A 21732-nucleotide genomic window follows, 5' to 3' on the forward strand; every position below is an offset into this window, starting at 1 on the left:
TTTTCGGAGCTGAAGTATAAGCAGGAACTCAGTTTGGAGTGGGATTGGAGGTGCTCAAAAAAGTGCCATGAGGTAAAGTCCAGCCTCAATTCGTGTCACTTGATGCCACTTAATGTCTGTCACCTTGTTCAGAATGGGACAGCCAATAGGAAATATACAGCAGAGCTGAGATTTTCGTTTAATGCTGATGACCCAGCTGTATCTCACCATAGTGCTTATATCCCAGGGAGCTGCATGGATCCTGCAGCTGGCTCCGAGTGCCCATCCTACCCCTCATGCTCTCCTTGTGTTGGCTCCAGGAAGTCAGGAGGGCTGATGCAAGGCAGCAGGTGGGAAGTTTGGGGTTCTGGCTGCTGACACAGCTCTGGAATGACTGAACATTGGCAGGAGCAATCTCCATGGAGATTAGATAGGGAATATAATTTCCTTGCCCCTTGAGGACTGGGAAATGCTGTTTTTCTTCATTGCCACCTTTCCCTTGCAGAGTAGATGCCACATTGTCACCAGGCTGGGCTGTTTTGGCCGGACAGCCTCATGCACAATTAGACTAAAGCAAAACTCCTTCGGGCTCTTTGACAGCTCACTGAACCCTCCCAAAAGTGTCACAGGTAGGGATGAAACTCTCCCATTCTGCATTTCTGCCTGTGCTCCTGGCCTCAGGCTGACCGTGTGCTTCCCCCACTCCCTTTGTTCTGACACCGGGGATGTGAGAGCCTGGAGAGGAACAGAAAGGCTTTGCCCAGGCAGCAGTAGGAGCCCTTCAAACCTGCAGCCAATAATCGTTGCCTGGAGCTGGTCCCTTTGGCTTCAGGCACTGCTGAATTTGCTGGTGGAGAAAACCACTGCTTTGGATCAAAGCACTGTTAAAGGAGACTTCACAAAAGTGAATAGCTCGTGGTCAAGAAGAGCTGCCAGACTCCTGCTTTCTCAGTAACTAATAAAAGTGCTTTTTAACACAATTAATGTAATGTCTTGCTAAAGACCAAGGGAAATTGGAATTGAGACATTTGTATTTTGACAGACTTTGTGGAAAACTTCTGTTCAGACTAGTAGGAATGAAACCAATAGATTTCTGAAGAAACTTTCTGAATTCAGCCTTCAAGATAATAGATAGGCTGTTCTGACTGTGGATAAATAAACTCTGTTTTTATAAGTGCCTAAAGACCTTCAGGATGACGAAGTGGAACATACTTCAAGTCTCCAACGATGGGAAGTGGCTTCTGAGTCAAATGCTTTCCCGTGCCAGGGCTCATATTTTAGACTGAGATCACTCTTTTGTGACTTGTTGACAGGTTTTTTGTTGTACTTTGAAAAAAAAACCAAAAAAAAGGAAAACATCCCAGGCTGAAAATAGCAGTGAAACATTCCCCAACTGGCCAACCTGTTCTTCAAGAAAACTTCCCAGGGAATATAAAGCTCCAGCTGCAGCCCCAAAAACACTGGGTAAGAAATGGCACCTTAAGTAATGATTACAGTGGAAAAAACCTATTTTGGGTTACTACTGCCCCTTCCTGAGCATTGCTCATCTCTTATCTTGTGGTATACAGGTGATCACCTGCAGAAGGAAGATTTGGTTCCCACCAGGAAATGTTTAGAGGGTGGACTCTGAACATGGGAAACCAAACTCGCTCCCTTTTTGCTTCCCCCTCTCATGAAAAACAGCCCTCCTTGCAATTCCTGCCCTCCCTGGCAGCCATCCCAAAGACAGGTGGTAAAAAGGCTGGATCAGAGCTCGTGGCATTCTGGAAAATCAGGGCAGGTCTCTGCATCTACGCAAGGCCAGGGCTGAACTCTGCAAATGAAACCAAAGGAGATACAAGCCAGAGCCATGGGTGATGAGCAACACTGAACCCTTTGCACTAAGCTTTGTTTGCTTTGTCCTCCTGTGTAGCTACCTGCTGATGGAAGCTGGTGGATGTGTTGGCCAGCAAGGTATGCTTTATTTGAAACTAATATAAAGTCAGTGGTGAAGGAAAAAAGAAATGTCACATACCCAGAGTGGAGCCTAAGCCAGGCTGATGGGCTCTGAATTGATATCTGCAGTGGCCAAAGGATGGTCCTGACACGATGGTGGGACAGTGTGCCTTGGGATCAAACACCAGTGAAATCACCACGGGCTGAGGCTCAGAGAAGAGGCACCAACACATTCTAAGAGCTGGCTCAAGGAATGCTGTCTCTCTGGTTTCTCAGAGAGAAAATGTAGACAGAGCAGGTCAGGGCGTGTGATGTGCAAAGGTGATGGAAATGGGGAGTAACGGGATTTAGGAAGCCAAGTCTCATCAGGTGGTGGGAAATGGGCACCGAATGAATCCAGGCTGTGATAAAGGCTCTATTATTTAAAAATCATTACCCAGGGAAGTAACTTAGCAAAGCTTATGCTGATCCTCCTCCTCTGAGAATGTTTTGATCACGACTGGTCCCTCCCCACCAAAGCAGATGCTCTGTTTCGTGTGGAAATTAATTCAGGTCTGAGTTGCCCCGGGGATGAGCCCGAATGACTGCAGCAACCCACCCTGCCTTGGAGCCTGGATCAGGGACAGGCGGCTTGTCCTTGCCAAGGAGCCAAGGGGATCAGAGAAGGGTTTCGAGAAGGTGCTGAGGCTTTGCCTCGTGTGCAGAAGATTTCCCGGGAGCAGCCAGACGCGGCAGCATCCCCGTGGGTCTGCCCTGGGCTGGTGTCCAGGTGCTGTCTTCATCCCTCCTGGGCTCTGGCTGCTGGGGGCGGGGAGGGCACAGGGGGGCTTTTTGCTAGCAGGGAGGGGGGGGAAAAAATCAATCTGCTTTCTGTTCAGCAGCTCACACTCGGGCTGGCTGCAAGAAACGTGTTCTCTGCCGCCAGAGACACCGCAGTTGCTACAGCAACTGCAGAGCGCGGAGACACCGTCCCTGTGGCCCCCTCCGCTCCCCCAAAGTGCGGCAGAGCAGCGGCAGCGCTGGTGGGGAGCCAAAGGAGCTGCTCCACGCTCTGCCCCCGCCCCGGCACGGCCCTGGTCCTGACGAGCCCTTGGTTTGCAGGTCACCGCGGTTCCGTTCAGCAGGTCTGCCAGCCGGGACGAGGCTGGCACATCTCTCGCAGGCTGCCCGCCCCACGCAGCCGCATGCGGCGCCGGGGATGCTGCGGGGAGCGGGAGCAAGGCGAGGATACAGCCGAGCTGTGCTGCCATCTCATTACTGTTTAAATCGGTCTCCGCGTGCTTCCCAGCGCTGTGCCGTCCTGCCTCCATAAAAGCTCGTGGCTTCCCCTGGTGCTGCTCTCTTCAATATTTAATGACAGGAGGAAAAGCTGTTTTAAGAAACACTTCAGTTGCTTCCATGCGAACAGAAGGTTGCTTCACGTGGCCAGAGCAGGCAAGAAAAACCTTTAGCTGTTAATTTTTCAGGATTCTGCAGCAATTGAAGGGGTGGCAGCACGATGACGCAGACTAGCAGGGGAAAAGAGAGATCTTCTACGTGTCTGGAGAGAGTAAGGACTCCTGAGGTCTGTCCTGCATCCTCTTCCTGACTGCATGTCAGATGGCTTGATGTCTTATGCTAAAACACTTGACTTAACCTACAGTTTTGGAGCTTTAGTGAAAAATGCTTGAAGTTCACCTGCCTCCAGATCTTAGCTGGGCACTCTGCCCTCTCCATCTCCTCTGGATGTATCAGATTTGCTGAGTGCCAAGGATGCTTGAAGCTGTCCACTTGCCAGAGACTTCCTAAGGATTTATTTGGGTTCATGAAGTTTTTGAAAAGCCCAAGTAAAACTACTGTTGAAGGAAATGTGTTTTAAAGCATAAATCAGGCCATGCCTAACACAAGTGAGACGAGGCTGATATGAGAGGGGAGGGCTGTGTTAAAATTTCAGGCTGTTCTTCTCCTTCACTGGCAGTCCTGTGTCCCAGGGCATCACCCCTGTGTGGGACCAGCTCAGTTATTCTGGTACTCGGCTGTCAGGGGGTGGGGTGGGAGCAGGGCTAATGAAGTGTTGCCACAGCCCATATTATTTTCCTAATAAAGCCCGTTTTGTCATAGGGAAGCAGCTGGTATCAGGCTGAAATCAGCGCCCCTGAGCACCATTTCCAGAACAGGTTGGGCAGTATTTAAAGCCCTCAGGTGGCACAGGTACAGCCACTGTGGTGGCCTGCACTCAGGGGGGACCACCAAGCACCTCCCACTGTTCTTTGGTGGGAACTGGGAACTCTGCACCAAACCTGTTTGCCAATCCCAGTCCCTTTCCCTGCAGCCATGGTAATTTGAATTATGTAAAAAAGAATGGTGTCAGTCATTTCTCAGCATTGATTTTGTGGAAGGGCAGCTCAGTAATTTATGTCTTTAATATCCAAGGACAGCATTTAGGGAACCTTCTGCTGCTGCCACCCAGGATAAGAGGCAGCCTTCCAAGAGAGACAGGGTGGCTGCAGGGGCCCCAAAAAGGTGCAGGGAGCACACCAACAGGTGTTTGCATTAGTGATTTTGATGAGGACAGGATTTCTAAATTAGCAAGACCTTCTGAAAAGATCCTGGTACAGAACCATGGCTAAAATCAATCAGCAGACACAGCCACGTGGATTTCAGCACATCTAAAGGCAGGAAAAGAAATAGCGCAAGATCTGCTCGGTGCTGCAGAGGGGAGGATTTTGCTGTTGCTGAGCAAAGTCTGTATGCAGCATCTCTGCATCCCGGGAAAGGTGGGATGACCCAGTGGCTGGAGCAGGTAATGCATCCAAAAGAAAGCAGGGAGGGGTGGGAAAGGGCAGCCCTAGTTTTGTGGAGAGTCATTAATTCTCTCCCAGTGAAGCCCTTTGACATGTGCTACGAGAGTGCTGAGGATTACTGGTTTGTGTCTTGCCACCATGTCCCTGGGTTAGAGGGGCAGGAACTGAAGGCAGCTGAGAGCCCCGTGCTCTGCCTCCAGCCCTGCCTCTGCAGCACAGGAAGCCCTTTCCTAAAGGTTTGGAAAGGGATTGTGTGCAAGTTCTTTCCAAAACCCCCAAGTCAGGCTGCTAGCCAGGGTTTTAACCCTGCTCAGAGAGCAGAACATGCAGAACCCGGCAGGATCAGGTCCTGCTTCTCTCTTTATCCCTCCCCAGCTCTGCTTGAGCAATAACCTACTTTTGTTTTTTGCTTTGCAGAAAGAACATCTTGGATTATGTTGCTGCAAATGAGAGGTTTCAGTCATGGTATCGGATGAGCTGCAGGTAAGCAGCGGGTTTAATGTCAGCTTTTTTTGGCAGCTTCTTTATTCTCCCTCCACTTTGCACAAACAAACTGTCTTTGTGAGGAAGTTCATTTTCCTTTTTAGCCACAGCATTGTCAACATAGCTTCCCAATAATCCTCTCGGTGCAGATAAAAGCGAGCTGGCAGCCACACCAGGGCCTTACCTCAAGCCTGCTGCCCACTCTGGTTCAGTAAGGCACTTTCCCCTCTCTTGCAGGGCAGAAGCTGTGCCCACGTGAAGGATCCTAAATGGCAGTGTGACACTCAGTTACCCTTAACCCCGTCCTAATCAGCCCTGTGCAATTAAGGTGCCAGGGAACAAAACCCCAGGCCCAGAGGGTGTGGGATATGTAAGGCCCTTCTGCCCTCATTAGGACAATCTGGGGCATCATCCACCAAAATCCACTCCAGGGTATAGGGAGGGAAAGAGAAACTTCAGCTCACTTGGGCTGCCTCTGTTCTTTCCATGTTCATTCTTTTTGGCCTTGGAAGCCTCTCGGACCAAAGCATTGCTTTATATTAAAAACAACTACCACAAAGCCCTTCAGATCCAAGCCCGGTACAGGCTAGGCTGCTCACCCTGTGGGCTGCCAGGACAGGACCCTGCCCAGGATTCACACTGCCTGGAGAGGAGCTGACTGTACCAGGGAAGCAGCACCTCATTCCCACACCCAACTGTTTCCCTTCGGTGCCTGCTGGTTTGGAAGACTTCAACTTGCAGCCTCCTTAACTGCTTCATTTCTGCTATTTTGCACTATCCCACTCCCAGCAACATCATCAAACTCTCCAGCAGTGTGAAGGCGGGTGAGCTGAGATGCCCCTACTGCCGAGCCAAACAGCATCAGGGCTCGTTTTACTGCTTAGAAATCTATAAGGAATCAAGCAGGTCGATGAATAATCCAGTCTAAAAATCACAACAGAGGGGCTCGGTAACTGTATACAACACTGGCCTAAATTCATCCATCAAGTGACGAACTGTAATGAAAAATTAAAGAGCCCTGCCTGGCACAAGTCGGGTGCTGTATGATTTGAATCCCTGGAAGCAGTCACTCCACATGGAGCAGCCCTGCCCGTGTCCCTTGTGTCTGCACAGAAATGGTGCAGGGGTTCAGACAACCTGCACAAGCATCAATTTTTTTTCCCCAGCTTGTGGCTGTTCAAGGTCAGCAGTGCTAAAACGTGACGTGGGCTCACAGAGGACACGTGCAGCCCGTGGGGTGAACCGCAGCCTGAATAGCTCTGCCAGCAGCTGGGGCTCCGTGTCCTTCTAGTAATAAATTCCTCCTGGACAGTGTTTCAGGGGATTGCTGGGATTTGAGGAGCGAAGAGGCTGGCTGGGAGAGAGACAGGCTCCAGGTTTATCCTTGAAAGCCCCTGTGCTGCAAAGCCTGGGGCTGCCTTTGGCAGCCTGCCTGGAGGCTGGAGGCTGCCTCGTGCTGCATGAACCCACCGATCCCCTCCTCAGCCAGCTAAGTTGGCTATAAATCTCCCTATTAGCAATGCATAAAGCGGGCCAAAATTCGAACAGCTTCTTAGGCAGGAGGTGAAGCAAAAGCTCAAAATAACTTAAAATAAGTCCTTTCTGTGCTCTGGGCTAGAAAGTGGTTGTTTTGGAGCTTTCCCATGGTGTGCCTGGCCTGCCTGCTGGGAGAGAGGGGTGCTGAGCAAGCCAGCAACATCAGGTAAAAAATAACCCCATCCCAACGTCAGCAGCAGAGCTGAGAGGAACCAGAGGTCCCGAGCTGTTTCGAAGTTGTGTTAAATAATAAAGCAGAGAAATGAATAAATTAGCTGAGCATCTATTTAGGTCAGCCCTCTCCGTTTCTCCCAGCCGCCTCCGTGCGCCTCCTCCCCGCGGCGCTCAGCTGCTCGGTGCGCGCTGTGCCTGCGGGGCCGCTCCCTCCTCGGGAACAGCCGGCCTCTCGGCAAGTGCGGGCTGAGCAGGTGTCACGTCGCCTGCACACGTTCACCCCAGCCTTCGGAAGCGGCAGGCGAGCTTCCTTTTCCGTTACTGGGGCAAAAAGCGTTCTGGAAAATCCCATTAAAGCGCTGAGCGTGGGCTGCGCGCACACGGCTGCTCCCTTCCCGGCGCTATCCCCGCCGGCGGGCCCCGGGAGCTGCAGGGTCCCGCTCCGCCGGCTGTAGCTGCCCAGGAGCTGCAGGTCCCTGCTCTGCCTGCTCCACTGCTGCCAGCCTGGCCATCGCTCGGCTATTTCCCATTCCCAGCCTCAACCACAGCAGCACCTCCACCTTCGCAGGCCGACGCTCCCCTCCTTGCAGGTGCCCCAGGCTCTGTGATTGTAGTTGTCATCTGTTGGTTTGAGGACATCCAGCCAGATGGACCAGGCTGATTGACACAGATGGAGAATCAGCTTTTAAACCCCTAAGCTCCCCTCAAATCATTCAAATGCTTCCAGAAAAACGGAACGACTGTGCAATAAATATGTCTTTATTTACATGTTTCCCAAGCATGAAAAGCCCTCTTTGATGTCCAGAACATCTCGTGGGTTTCAGCTATAAGCAAGCTGGACAAACACTGACCGAGATGGAATTTATCTGCATCAAGAGCTGCTCCATCTCAGCCCAGCTCCTGCTGGTCCTCCCAAACCCCACAGGTAGCTGGAGAAGGTCTCCAGCGATGAACCCAGCCAGAAGCAGCATCCAGGGTGTAGGCAATGGAAAATGAGATGTTTCTAAGTTTGGCCAGGCTCAGCTGGCTCCTCGCAGGTCCCAGCCTGTGAGTCACCGGTACGTGGGCCACCAGCACGGCCTCCCCTCTGGAGGAAGAAGTGGAGGTGGAAAAATAACAAGAGGAAACCAGCTCTTCGTAGTGCCAGCTCCAGGGAGAGTGGGAGGAGGTGGCAGTCCTGGAGAGAAAGGTCAGGGCTGCATTGCAGACTGCTGCCTGATTTTTCCTCCTGTCTTCACGGCAGGAAGCTGCTCACAGGAACACGCTTGTGCAATGTGTATGGAGGGTCTGGGCTGATCTGAGGGGAGAACGAAAGCCCCCAACAGCAGCCAGGGGTGATGAAGGATTTGTTTCTGGCCCCTCCTCACTCATCTCTGATTTCTACTGAGGTGAACCTGAGTATGCTGTTAAAAGCAAATTCCGGCCCTTGCAGACATTGTAAAAGAAGATGCACTTTTCAGATGTACTGGGAACAGAAACATCCAAAAATAAAATAAAAGATTGCAGGTCTCCAGCCTCTTCTGGTGCCTCAGCTCTCCTAACTGGTGCTAACTGGAATGCACCAATCAAGGACATAAACTTCAGCTACTGTTCCCATGTCCCTGCCATCAGTCCAGGAGCACTTGCAAGGTTGTGTTGTGACAGCTCCCCTTCCCACAGGGATATCTGCAGCTGGAGATCAGAACTTCTGCTCTCCACTGCCTTGCAAAAATTGCTTTTCTCCTGAACCCTTCCATCTGACGATTGCCACCAGTTGCCAGTGATTTTTCTCACCTCCTATCCCAAATGCTCTGAGCCAGCTGTCTCTCCGCTGGAAGACTGGCAATTTCCATCAATGAAACTATTTCTTTATGCCTTCAAGGAAATTATAAAAACTATCCGTGGGGAAAGGCACAGCCGGGTAGGATGCCAGGTCAAGGGCGAAACTGCTGTGTGAAACCCGCTGTTACTTGCTGGTGATGCCCGTTCTCCCTGAGCGGGACTAATTCTCCCACCCTGCGCCAGAGCGGGATCTGTGATGCTCAGGCTCCCTCTAGTGCCTCCATGCCCCGTTGTTCCCGGCTTCTCTGGAGGCGTCTCGGCCTTTATCCCCGGGGACTGTCCCTCAGTCTCCCTCGCTCCCCTCCAGCATCGCTCGGCTTTACAGCACAGCCCAGCCCTGTCTGCTCTCGGACTGGGAACAGCCCTGAAATGGCCCCAAAGCCACCGGCACCTGCCAGGGCAGGGACCTGCCACACCGCCCAGCGCTGGCTCTGCTTGCTGGGGGGAAGGAGGGTGATGAAGGTGGCCATATCCCACGGGGTTCTCTCCCTGACAAGGCACAGCCCTGGGCTCAGTGGTGTCTGCAGAGCGAGGTGGGAATGGGGGGTGGCTGAAGTGCCTGAGTCACCCTGGAAGCAGCCCAGGGTGAGAATCTTCCGTGTGAGCCGTCAGGGACAGCCAAAAGCATCCTTGCAGTGTCCCCACTGCCTGTTACCTCCCCACGAGGGAGCAGTTTGTAGGGGTGCCCCAGAGCCCGTGCCGAGCAGAGTCAGCACCTGAAAGTGCTTATCACTGGTTCTGTGTTCAGGGCGCTGGGGAGCTGTGTCGTCACACTGTGCCAAACATCCGACATGAACATGGCCTTTCCTTGTCATCTTCATGTTTTGGGAAATGACCAGCCCCAGCCTCTGTTCAAGGCTTGTAAAACTCAGCCTGGCTCAGCTCTGGCACTGGCACATGCTGGACAATGGACAGTCCCTGGCATCACTGAATGGAGGCAGCCACAGCAATTCTTTAACCCAAGTCACCTCACAGGGAGGGAGGAGGCAAGTCAGGAGAGGCTGCTGAAATGGGTCAGCATGAAAACTGTGACAAACCTGACAGAGATCAACCAGCGTAAGTGTGCCTGTTGCAAGGACAGTGACTGAGATACAGTTGTCAAAGGCACTGTGAGATTTTTATGTTATGATTTTTTCATAATTGTTTTGCAGCTGGAGTAATGAACATCCTATTTAACAATCGCAGCTCCTTTAATCGAGGACACTTGGGCTAACATGAACTAATTAAGTCTGTAATCACTAGGAGCATGACTAAAGGTTTTGAACTGGCCAATTGTTCTCAGTAACACCATAATTAGAGGCACAGCAGCACATCAGGGCATGGGAGAAATTCGAGGAGGCTTGATCACCCAGCACTGTACAGAAGCCTTGATCCTGCCTTGGATCATCCTTTTCACCTCGTACTCTGCACTGCTTTGCAGTGATTCATAAACTACCCTGAATATGTTACACTCAGCTCCACGAACTGAATGTTCTTCCACAGTTTTATTTTAATAATTTGGATTATAGATCTTGTAATCACCTGGGCATTAAGCACAGCTTCTCTAATCCCCACATGTCTGACTGCTCATCTGAGTGGCCCCAGCAGCAGCTGGGAAAGACTCCCAGGGAGTTCCAACAGCAATAATTGCAGCAAGACCCTGAAAAAAACTTGGAAAAGGCAGACAGCACCCCAAAGTAAACACTTCTATTTCTTCCTATGGAAGAAAGCTCAGCAATTAGTTAAAAAGATCAAGAGTTTTCATAATCTAATGGCCAAACTAAGGGCACTGACAGCCTTTCTGCCTTTTGCAATGCAAGAGAGGCAAACACACCTCTGGGATTCAGTTCTGTCTTCCACTGAGCTTGGCTCTTTGTGCTATCAGGAAAGTCAGGGTTTCTCTCTACTGTTGGCTGCAGTTAGCTGGCCAAAGTGATGTACAAATATTTTAAGACTGCAGCTCACTACAGTGGAAGGAATTTTAAAAAACAACAGTTTAAAAAGCCAGATGTTTGCATATCAAGGAGGATTTTGAGCAGACCTTCATATTCCAGCTGCAAAATGACAGTAAAAGAATATTGCTATTTTCATCTATTTTTACACAGCTGCCCAGAATGGGGATGGGGCTGGGAAATGAGGCCAAATGCACTTTGCATCTTAGGTCTTGCTCAGAATAAGTGAAATACTGAAATTAAATTGCATTAGCTTTCTTTTCCTGCCTATTTTCATTTCTCTGTCATCAGTGTTGCCAAACTACTAAGGATAATCTATTTTTCCCTGTTTCTATAATAGGAAGAGCTTGTTTATAGGTATCTGAAATTGAGGCAGAGTAGCAATTGCTCTGCAAGCAATCAGCCACTGAAAAAATGTCCAGTTCACTCTCTGTACTGGTCATGGGTGTGAAAAATGAGGTTCACTATCCTGGTAAAAGTCAGAAGTTTAAATGAGGACAATAGGAGACAAAGATATGAAAGGAAAGTTTTTAACGGTGGGGTGCTTGGCATTCAGCTGTTTCAGAGACACCCTTTACATACCTTTTCTATTGCATCAGCCTATTGCATATTCATAAACAATTAGGCACATTTAAACTTTTCCCCAAACTAGTTTACATGTTCCAAGAACTGTTTAGCATGGCTCCTCCTCGGGTCCACCTTTTTAGAGCATGTGCATTTCTTGGCTGTGGTTTTAGTCCACTCTTATTATCACCTCCAGCTTGGGTTTTGGTCCATACTTTCTACAGTTGGCAGGTGCTGAGAGTTGGCGTATCAGTAGCAACAGTCTTCATCATACCTTCACTGGATCTTATCCCAACCAAACAGGCAGTTCAATTACAAGCATAAACCTATCAGCTATTTCACTACTATGTCTAAGTTTAATTGATACCAGAAATAAAAACTATATCTTTATAGCAAAGCTAGTTTAACATTATACATATAGCATCCATTTTAATAGTTGTGAAAAGCCAATATTATAACATGCATTTATAACATGGGTGTCATAGATGAGTAATGAGATGGTTGGCTCTCACAATTAAGGGATAAATATTACATGTATGTTAGAAGTTTTGTACATGTGTAGGTATGCTACTGTACTATGTCCTCCCGTAATCCTCTTTCCCCTCCCTCTTACACTGCTGTCAAGGGATGGCCTTTGGGCCATGTGGGACACTTGGGCCAGCTGTTACTGTGGCAACACCTGACCTGTAGTCAAGATGTCAGAAAGCGAGCTCCACCAATGGACAGCAAAGAAGAGGTTGACTGACAAGACTTTGCGGGGCAAGGCTATAAAAAGCAGGACATCCGTTTTGTAGATGAGCATGTGGCTCCTGGTCATGGAAACTCCCAGTGCTGCTCTTTCTCCTTATTCAGTCCTTCATTATATTTTGTTAAGGTTTAATAAACCGTGGAAATTTTAAAAAGTGACCATCATTTCTCACATGGGGCTTTTGATCTCTGGGCTGGTTTGTTCAGGCTGGCTTATTTTAAGCAAGTCACTTGTGCCTCTCATTGTAAAATAAAGGCAATGCCATAAAATGCCAGGCAGCAACTGACGGAACAAGAGGACACAGTCTTAAGCTGTGCCAAAGGAAATATATGTTGGATATAAGAAAAAGTTTTTCACAGAAAGGGTGATCAAGTATTGGAATGGTCTGCCCAGAGAGGTGGTGGTCACCATCCCTGGATGTGTTTAAAAAAAAAAAAATGGATGTGGCACTTGGTGCCATGGTTTAGTGGAGGTGTTAGAGCATGGGTTGGACTTTTCCAGCCTTGTGATTCCGTGAACTCTGTGTGGAAAAGGTGGCAGTATGTTCCCACAACGCAGAAGAGCCTGGGCCTTTTCTGCTTGTATTTCAGAGGCTCCCTTCTGAAATCACAGCAGCCTTGGCCAGAAATGCTGCAATTAGTCAACAGATAAAACCCAAGGGGCTTGGGGAAGCTTGTCCTTTGGTTGCCGTTATTCCTGTAACACTTCACTGTGGGAAATGCCCCAACCCATGACCACAAATGCAGTCTTTCCCTGAACACCTCCAGGGAAGGTGGCTCCACCATCACACTGGGCAAGCCAGTGCAATGTCTACCCTTTCCATGAGGAAATATTCCCATCATGGTCATCATTTCAGTGTCTTTCACATACTAAAATACCTAAGTCTCAGTCCGTAAACTTTGCAGGAGTTAAACTTTAACCTTGCAGCATGGTTCGAACACGGCACAAACCCCTGCAGTGTGCCACATCTTTGCTGGGCACGGGGAGGGGTTTGGGGGTCACCGAGGGGGCACAGCCAACGCTGCCAATTATCTGAAAGCAAACAGAGCTCTTCGAGCCTCTGGTGTTTCATACGAATAAAGATCAACAGCATTGAATTAACCTGCCCTGCGGAGCATGGCCCGTGCCTGACTGCATCGCCCGAGTGCGGTGCAACACGCAGAAGAACCTGCCCGGATTCCTTTGTGGCCTCGGGCCTCAGGCTCGCACGGCGGTCGGGCAGGGCCCCGCGCAGAGCGGCCTCGGGCCTCGGCTCCGTCGGCCGCGCCGCCAGAGGCCATGGACGGGCGCCACGTTAGGGGGGACCGTGTTGGTGGGAACCATGTTGGTGGGGAACAGCGCTGCCGGGGGAATGGCGTTGCCGAGGGACCGGGTCCGCCGCGTCACTGGGTGTCACGGGTCCTGCCGCGGCGGGGCCTTCCCGGGGCGGGAGCGGCGGCGGCCTCAGGTCCCTCACGGAGCGGGAGCGGCGACCGTGGGGAGCGGCGGCAGCGGGAAGCGGAGCGGTACGGGAAGGCAACGGGGAAACTGCCCGGCGGAACTACAGGACGCGGGGTTCCGGCCCGGCCCCGCTTCCCGGCGGCCCCCGCGGTGCTCCCTCTCTTCCGGTCCGGCGGCGGCGGCGAGCGCGGCTCCGGTGAGGGCGGCCCCGGCACCATCCGGGCCCATCCGGCACCATCCGGGCCCGTGGGCGGGCCGGGCCTGACTGGGTCGGGTCGGGCCGGGCAGGGTGGAGGGGCCGCGTCGGGGCTGTCGGAGCGGGGCGATAGGCGAGGGCTCGGGGCCGGGCGGGCTCGGTGCGGGAGCCGGGCGGCCCTCACCAACCCGGCCCGGCTGAGCAGTGTGTGTTTCTTCCGCAGGTGCGACCATGGCCAAGTCCAAGAACCACACCACGCACAACCAGTGTGAGCGAGGCGGGGGTCCAGGAGGGTTTAACCGGGCTGGGAGCGGCGCGGTGATGGCAGCGCGGTCTGCCCGGGGATGTGCAGCGAGATAAGATGGTGCTGCGCAGAGATCGAATGGGGGAGTTTAAAGGAATATTACAAGAGTCCAGACTTGTTTGGGCTCAGTTTAGAATTAACATGTAAGCAGAAAAACAGGATTTTTTACGTTAGAAGTCTGGGGGTCGGCCTCTTCTCCCAGGTAACCAGCAATAGGACGACAGGACACAGACTTCAACTGTGCCCGGGGAGGTTTAGGTTGGACATCAGGAAGAATTTTTTCACAAGAAAGGTGCTTAGACATTGGAACGGGCTGCCCAGAGAGGAGGTGGTGACAGAGGTGGTGATGTCACCGTCCCTGGAGGTGTTTAAGGAAAGACTGAATGTGCCTTGATCTGGTTGGCCGGGTGGTGTTGGGTCGTAGGTTGGACTCGAAGATCTCAGAGGCCTTTTCCAACCTGAGTGATTCTGTGGTGATCATCACCAACCCAGCAGGCAGAGGGACCCTTTACAAGAGCAGGCAGTGACAGGACTCGGGAATGGCCTCACACTGACAGAGAGCAGGCTTAGGTTGGATATGAGGAAGAAGTGTTTCCCTGTGAGGGCGGGGAGGCCCTGGCACAGGGTGCCCAGAGAAGCTGTGGCTGCTCCATGCCTGGAAGTGTCCTAAGCCAGGTTGGACAGGGCTTGGAGCAACCTGGTCTTGGTGAGAGATGTCCTTGCCCTTGGCCAGGGGGTAAAACAGGATGGTCTTTAAAGTTTTAATTTCCAACCCAGACATCATTGTCTGATGTTCCTGAAAAGCTTAATCTCTGGGATCCTGTGCAATCCAGAGATGGCCACAGTGATGGAATAGTTCATGTTTGGGGTCTTCTCATCAGTGCTGTGACTTAGCAGAGGTCACGAGTTGGTTCTGCTTGGTCCTGCACAGTGACAGTGCCCTCTGACACTGCCACAAATGCTTGAATTTATTAATGGGTGAGGCCTTTTATTGTGCTGGTGGTGCTGTCAGCGTGTCATTAATTAATGAGCTGCCTGGAGTCTTTGGATTGGAAGCCCATGCAGAGGGATGAGCATGGAGGTGGTTTTAATTCAAATGTAGTTTGGATAGGGTCTGAAAATTGTCTATTCCACATCATTCTGATAGTCAGGTACGCTTAAAAAGAAATATTGTTTATGCAGCTGCTAAATAATAGCAGAAACTGTAATTTAAGTATTTGTCTCGTTTTCCACATAGCCCGTAAATGGCACAGAAATGGCATCAAGAAGCCCAAAACCCATAGATACGAATCTCTCAAAGGGGTGAGTATTTCTACTGATATTCCTAAGCTGTTGAGTCACTGAGGCTTAACTGTGAAAAAAACCCAGAACTTGTATTATTTTGACTGCCGCATTTTTTGCAGACAGAGGCCTTTGTTCCAGGTGGTCAGAACCACTGTGGGGTTCAGTTCTTTTACTTACCTGACATGCAGCTGGGATATTTCTAACCCACATGAAATCTGCCCTTGTATGCCTATAAAACTGCATTTTAGTCAGTGGCCAGTGTTTTCCCTGCCCTGTTCTGGTGGCTGTCACTGAGTGCTGTTTCCAGTAAAACACTTGCCAGTTAAATGGTTCCTTTCCCTTTTGAGTCCTGCTGTGTCTCCTTCTCTCCCTCCCCTCTCCCTCTCCGTCAATATTGCTTACTGTCTATAGTAATCCAGATAATTTCACTTACAAAATAAGAGGAATTGGCATTTCTGGGCAAACACACATGAAAGTGGCAGTATATTGCTTTTTCTGAGATTATCCAAATGGTACAACAGGGTCTTTTTCGACACTTTAAAGTGAAAACAGTAAATTTTGTTAGGGGAGGGTTGTGATTTTATTTGCTTTTTTAGATGTCACAACCTACAGAGCTTTTTGGATGTGGTGTAAATATTTGTCAAAGCTCAGTGAGGGTGCAGTCCTGCTGCCCCTTCTGCAGCTTTGCCCATCCTGTTCTTCCTTTATGTTTATTACTGGGGTTTGAGATTTTTTTTGTTTATGGTGGTTAAGGAAAACAGCTGTTAAAGCCTTGTTGCAGATGACTAAAATTATTTTGTTGAAAAATCAGAAAAAAAGTCACAGCTTGCATTTGGGAATAATTGGGACAATATGGAGCTATAAATGTTTTCATATGTGTCTTCTGCAACATGGCTTATTTTTCCTTTATTTTTATAGGTTGATCCCAAGTTTCTGAGGAACATGAGGTTTGCAAAGAAACACAACAAAAAGGGGCTGAAGAAGATGCAGGCCAACAATGCCAAGCAGGCAGCTCAGCAGGCTGCTCAGCAGAAAAAAGACTGATGTGCTTTAATAAAAAGACCCAGTTTTCTTACTGGCATGTGTGTTACAGCAGTTTTTTTAAATAAAATTGTATGTAACAAAGCCTTCACCACCTGAATTTGAGGAGAGCCCTCCAGAAGCCTTGTCTGAGTTGTGTTTTAGCTGCCAGCTGTTCATCAAGCCTGTGAGTAGTGACCCAGGGAGCCTGCCTGGCTTGTAGTTCCCTGGATCCTCTTTGTGCTTTTGAAAACTGGGGTGACATTTCCTTTCTCTGGTACCACGACTTTAGTGATGATTCCTGGTGTTGTTACAGCAAGGTGGAATTTCCAGGGCTGTTACAAGTCTGCTGCTTTGCTCTGTGGTTCCCTGCAGCTGTGGGAATCCTGGGAAAAAGGAGGGTAAGGAGTGCTGGCTGGGGTGTGGGACACCACAGGGGTTTGTGTTAGAGTTGCTCTGTGTTGTGTCCTGAAATGCTCATTGATACTGAGGCGTCAATGGAGCTACCCATGGGAACATGTAAGGGGTTAGGAATGTACAAAATACACATCTTTCAGTAGTGACTGATTTTAGGAAATGTCTTTCACTCCAGTAACAAAATGTGCTGCCTTGGGGAGATGAGAGGAGTAACATGGAAAATCCCGGGAGGAGCTGAAGCCCGGCTTTTGCTCCTGCTATTTTGTATGTCAGGAGAGGGCTTCACTCTCCAGGGCCCCCTCAAAGCTGACTCAGGGCTTTGAGCTCTGAAAGGGGCTGTACTTTTCTGGCAGGAGGCACCTGTTGGAATGCCATCAGCTGTTCTGGAATTGCAGTTCCAGCACATGTCCACCCGGTGGGGTAAATCCGTGGAGTCAGCAGGACTGGAAGTTTGCAGGTACCTTCTGACTGCAGTAGAGCAGCAAAACACTTGCTGGATAAAACCCCATAATTTTAGCTGGAATATCCAATTCATATAGTTTATTTTTTTAATAGTTTATACAATTACCAAAATTACGTGTGTTAGTTTGAATTCTTTCAGGCTTAAATTCAGAAGCCTTTTCCCAGTTCCCACTTTTTAATTGTTTTTGACCGAGAAACCCCTAAACCAAGCAATGTAAAGAGACTTGCTAATTTGAAACTCACAGGTCCAGAGGGTTGTAAAGTCAGGGTTGTCTGTAGCCCTCAGCTGTCTGATTTCTACTGTGTGCATCTCTGGGGCTTTTGTGGAGGTTGGTGTTTGTCAGCCTGTTACAAGTGTTTGAGGAACTTAAAAGATCACCAGCAAAGGTTTCAGTGAAAAACAGATTTAATATTAAGCGACAGCATGACAAAGTTCATTGGCAAGGTTCACTCTGCTGCCTGCTAAATGGTTAAGGCACACAGAGAGTGGAGCTACTGCTGGTGTTGAAGGAGATGGGAGTGGGGATTCTGCAGTGAGAGTCAGCCTGGTGAAGATGTGTGCTACAAGAGCAAAGGAAAACCTCTGAACAGAGCACTTGGTGTTTGTCCGTCTACATCTTTACCTGTGTATCTGCAGATTTTCTACCCAGTGTAACTTCTGCATTTTAAATCTCCAGCACTAAAACTTTTCCATGTAAGAAGAGAGATTTCATCTCAACCCCTGTGGTGTCTTCCCTGGAGTGCTTGTGTTGTGGGAGTAGCTCACCCACAAGATGCAGTCTGAGGGAAGAGAGGCAGGGGTCAGGCTGAGAAAAGGATGTTGGAATGTTAACGAGAAGCAGAGGGCAAGATTTGGGCTTCCTGTGGCTGCAGGCAGCTCCCCCAGGCCTGCCTTGAGAAGCAGCCTTTTCATCTCACTGCCCTTCATGCTGCCCTTCAGTGGGACAGCTTCCCAAATAAGGGCTTGCTGACTTTCTGACCAAAATAGCAGCTGCGTGACAAAATGCAGCACAGAGGAACGTAACCTTAATCCAGGCATTGTGTAGCAAGAGACAGGAATTTTGTGAGCTTCCACAGCAGGTTGGTGTCAGGTTTGTTGCTGAGTGCTCCCTGCACACGTGGTGGTTCTGCAGGACACTGCGTGGACATCAGTGACCACCTATCGCATTGGCTAACCCCGTGACACCTCTGTTGACAGCCTTCCTGTTTGTACAGTTGTGCCAGCCCAGAAAAGAAAGCTGTGGAGGGGAGTTTGTGCTGACTCTTCCTCTGGTGAGTCTCCATCCTCTTTCTCCTGCCTTGTGAAATCATTTAAGTTCTGTTGGTGAACTGAGGTTGGAGACCCTTTTTGGGGGCATTACATATACAGAGCCCAGGAGGGTGAACTGGCAGCTGTGGCCCACTTGAAACTATTCCTATTACGCAGAGCTCTGTCATCTTTGATATTTAAAAACTTCAAAACTCTCGTGATTGGTATCCTGCAGGAAGACAGAGCTCAAAGGCATCTCAATGCTTAACAACTGCTGTACATCAGCTTATGCATCTTATGCTTGCTGCTGCTGTACGTCATACTTGCTGCAGATTATTTCTCCCCTTTGCAATTAAGAGGACTCAGTATCAAGTTCCAGTTTGGCTCCTCTCTCTGCTTTGATTTAAAAAAGAAAAAGAGCAAAGGGCGTGTAACCAAATACCAAATCATCTCATTGGCAAAGGTGAGCCATTGCTCTGAAAGCCAAGAGCACAGAATGGGGTGGGGAAATCAAAGCCCTGCAAAATGCTCCAATGGGGCATTCACTGGGGACATTGATGTTCACAATGATGATAAAAATGGCCTGGACACGCACTGCTCTGTCCCCCCTTACTGCCTTTCAGTAGTGTGGTCAAAAAGAAGCAGCAGCAGAATGTGAGTTCTGCTTTGCCCAGGTTTTTAAGGCTGTTGCAGGTGTTTCTACACCTCAGGGGCTTTGGCTTGGTGAAGTGTTTATCTGATGTACCTTAGCTCACGTTACACTGCCACTGCCCTGCTGGCAAATTTATGCAGTGTCCACAACATTTCATCAGAGCTTCCTGCAGTCACTTGGTCCACACAGCAAAGTTTTATTGAGGGCTGAGGAGAAGCCTCAAATACATTGATAAAGCTGCAAACCAGGGCAGGAGTTTAAATCTATAGCAAAGGCAAGCAGAACAATGGCCTGAGAACTGTGGCAGTGTCTGGTGGTATGGACTGCTGTCACCTGCCTGCACAGTTCCTGTCTCTGCTGGGGAGGTAAGAGCACACAGATCTCAGCACTGTTTTAGAGACTGGTAAATTACTTTTTGCCTGATTTTAAAAAAAGAGTTAATGGCTTCTTTTTCCCCAGATAATGTGGACTTGTGTCACTTTCCTGAAATGATTTTAGGCACCAGAGGTTCACTGCACATGCAGTGAAAACTGCAAACGGGTTTGAAGTTGCACAGATACATGGATTCCTCAGGGTGGTGTTCATTCATTGTTGGCACATCCCCTGCGTGGGGACTGAGCCAGGCTGATCCTCCAGGGGTGAGTGTTTTTTCAGCCTGCTCACCCACTCACTGGCCTGTCATGTCGTGTTACATTCCTTGTGCAGTTGTTCCTGTGTTTTAGCCAACAGTGAAATCCACCCACAGCTCCTCACCCTGCAGCATTTGCTGTCTGACTGGGAGGACAGGCAGTGTGTAAAGGCAGTCCAGCCTGGCAGCAGTTTTCCTGGCTTCCCAACCTCCTGTTCTAAGGATGGGAAAAGCCTGAATAGTCCCAGTGCATCTGCTCTTCTAATGACAAGTTTTGGCTGCTACAAGACCTTTGTCTTCTCTCTTCAGCCACCACCTTCCCTGCTTTACTCTTGGAAAAGGGTGGGCAGCCAGTGAGGCTGTGGCTTTCTGCTGCCAGTGCCATTGAGCCAAGGGGGAAGAGCCAAGGCACAGGGCCAGGTGGCTCTTCCCAGCCATCCTTTTCCCTGGGACACAGCACAGTCCAAGCCACCAAGCTGACTGAAGGAAAGGGGTTAAACTTATTTTTTCTCTTGTTCAACCTCCAGAGAGCCAAAGCCTATCAGGAGGCAGTGGAGAATATCTTGGAGAAGTCCTTTGGATGCTGGGGTTTGGCCAAGGCAGAGGAGGAAAAGGGGGCTGTCAGTGATGCCTGGTGTGATGTGAGTGCAGGGGTGGGTTGCCCGTGGGCTGGGTGGCCATGGGTGTGGGGACAGGTGGCATCACCTCAGCTCCTGGCTAAAACCCATCTATTGGCAACTCTGGAGGTTCCCAGTCCTGGGGTGAAACATGAGGACGTGCTGTGTTCTCACAGGTTTCTGTGGGAAAGAACTGCTGCTGCTACACTGTGGAGACAGACAATGTTTCTTTTTCATCTCTAGGTTATAGATTAGTTGGAAACAGAATCTGTTAACACCTGAGAGCATTTCCTGTCACAGGGCTCTTAGACCCACGTTTCCATTGCCTTCTGGTACACCTGTACTCCTGCTGATCTGCAGAAGCTATGGCATCAGGGCTTGGAACCCTTGGGGAGACTCCAAATCAGAGTGGGTCACACAGATGTTTGCATTAGAGCTGTTTCCAAAATACTCTAGGTTTCTAGCTAGGTTCATTTTCTCAGTTTTTCCATTGTTATAGTTTTGATTGAGCAAAATATTTAGTGCTGCTGGTCTAGAGGAAAGATAGCCATGTTCTTGCAAACAATCAACCACCTCTCTCACCCCTGTTTCACCTCAGGCCTGTTTGCCCTGAACTGCAATATTCCATTATTGCTATAAATGAGATCGCAATATTTCGTTACTGCTGTAAATGAGGTTGTGTCACAGCTGCTTTGGGGTGTTATTTCCACAGAAGTGAGGGGAAAAACTGTGGTTTGTGGAGGAAAGGCAGGGGAAGGAGAAGGCAGCAGACCTGGGGCACGGGCCCGGCAGCGTGGCCACACAAGGCCGGGGGCAGCATCAACACAGGCCCGTGCCTCGCCCTGCCAATGTTTACTTTGCTTGGGTAAACGATTGACTTTAGCGACACGACTGCAATGTGTGAGTTGTGCTGGGGCTGTAATTCGATGGGAGGAGGCAGCTATGTGCAGGGAGAGCTGCTAATGCCACAGGAATGCTGCGCTTCCTTGGGATGAGAGGAGACGGTGCTGAGGGCCCCTGGGGACAGCGTGGCTCCTTGGCCCTGCTGTCACCCTGGGCCTGGAGCTCACACTCACACCGCCCTCGGGCACTTCTCAGCCGCCCAAATCCATGTGATTTGTCAGGGAAAGTTGGGGTCTTGTTTTTTGTAGTGAAGATTCCAGAGCTGCAGGAGGACTACGAGGAGTCAGTACCTGCCTCCCACCAGGCTGGGAGAGACAGGAAGGAGCATCCAGTCCAGCTTAGGAATGGCTTTTAGTCATGATGCCAAAGCAAATTGAGGTCTTCTTTTGGCATCACAGGGTGCCAATTGGGCTGGTGGGGAGGAGGGAGTGGTACCTTCAGGATAGCTATGGTGAAAGTGGGAGAGAGAGACTGTCCCTGACATATGGATTTCAGTGATGGCTGAAGTGAGTTTTAACTCATATTTCATTGCTAAAATGCTGCCAGTGCTCCAGTTAAAGCAGCAGGCACCAGTGCCACCTCCCGAGCCTGCTCACCATGGCGGGG

The 21732-nt window shown here is 49.9% G+C and overlaps 1 protein-coding gene across 1 annotated transcript; it reads left to right on the forward strand.

The window, feature by feature from the left end:
• Positions 1-13431: 13431 nt before the first annotated feature.
• RPL29 (ribosomal protein L29) lies at positions 13432-16253 on the forward strand. The gene is made up of 4 exons (XM_066326810.1): positions 13432-13590; positions 13814-13858; positions 15132-15196; positions 16097-16253. The coding sequence occupies exons 2-4, from the start codon at positions 13822-13824 to the stop codon at positions 16220-16222; spliced, it is 228 nt and encodes a 75-aa protein (XP_066182907.1). The 5' UTR covers positions 13432-13590; positions 13814-13821; the 3' UTR covers positions 16223-16253.
• The last annotated feature ends 5479 nt before the right edge of the window (positions 16254-21732 follow it).

The sequence above is a fragment of the Sylvia atricapilla genome, chromosome 11 (genome assembly GCF_009819655.1).
Source record: "Sylvia atricapilla isolate bSylAtr1 chromosome 11, bSylAtr1.pri, whole genome shotgun sequence".
Lineage (NCBI taxonomy): Eukaryota > Metazoa > Chordata > Aves > Passeriformes > Sylviidae > Sylvia > Sylvia atricapilla.

Bases quoted from the DNA above. Each gene is read 5' to 3' on its own strand.
- RPL29 (XM_066326810.1), top strand. From the start codon at position 13,822: ATGGCCAAGTCCAAGAACCACACCACGCACAACCAGT. The intron at 13,859-15,131 runs GTGAGCGAGGCG...TTTTCCACATAG, and splicing joins CCACACCACGCACAACCAGT to CCCGTAAATGGCACAGAAAT. The intron at 15,197-16,096 runs GTGAGTATTTCT...TTATTTTTATAG, and splicing joins GATACGAATCTCTCAAAGGG to GTTGATCCCAAGTTTCTGAG.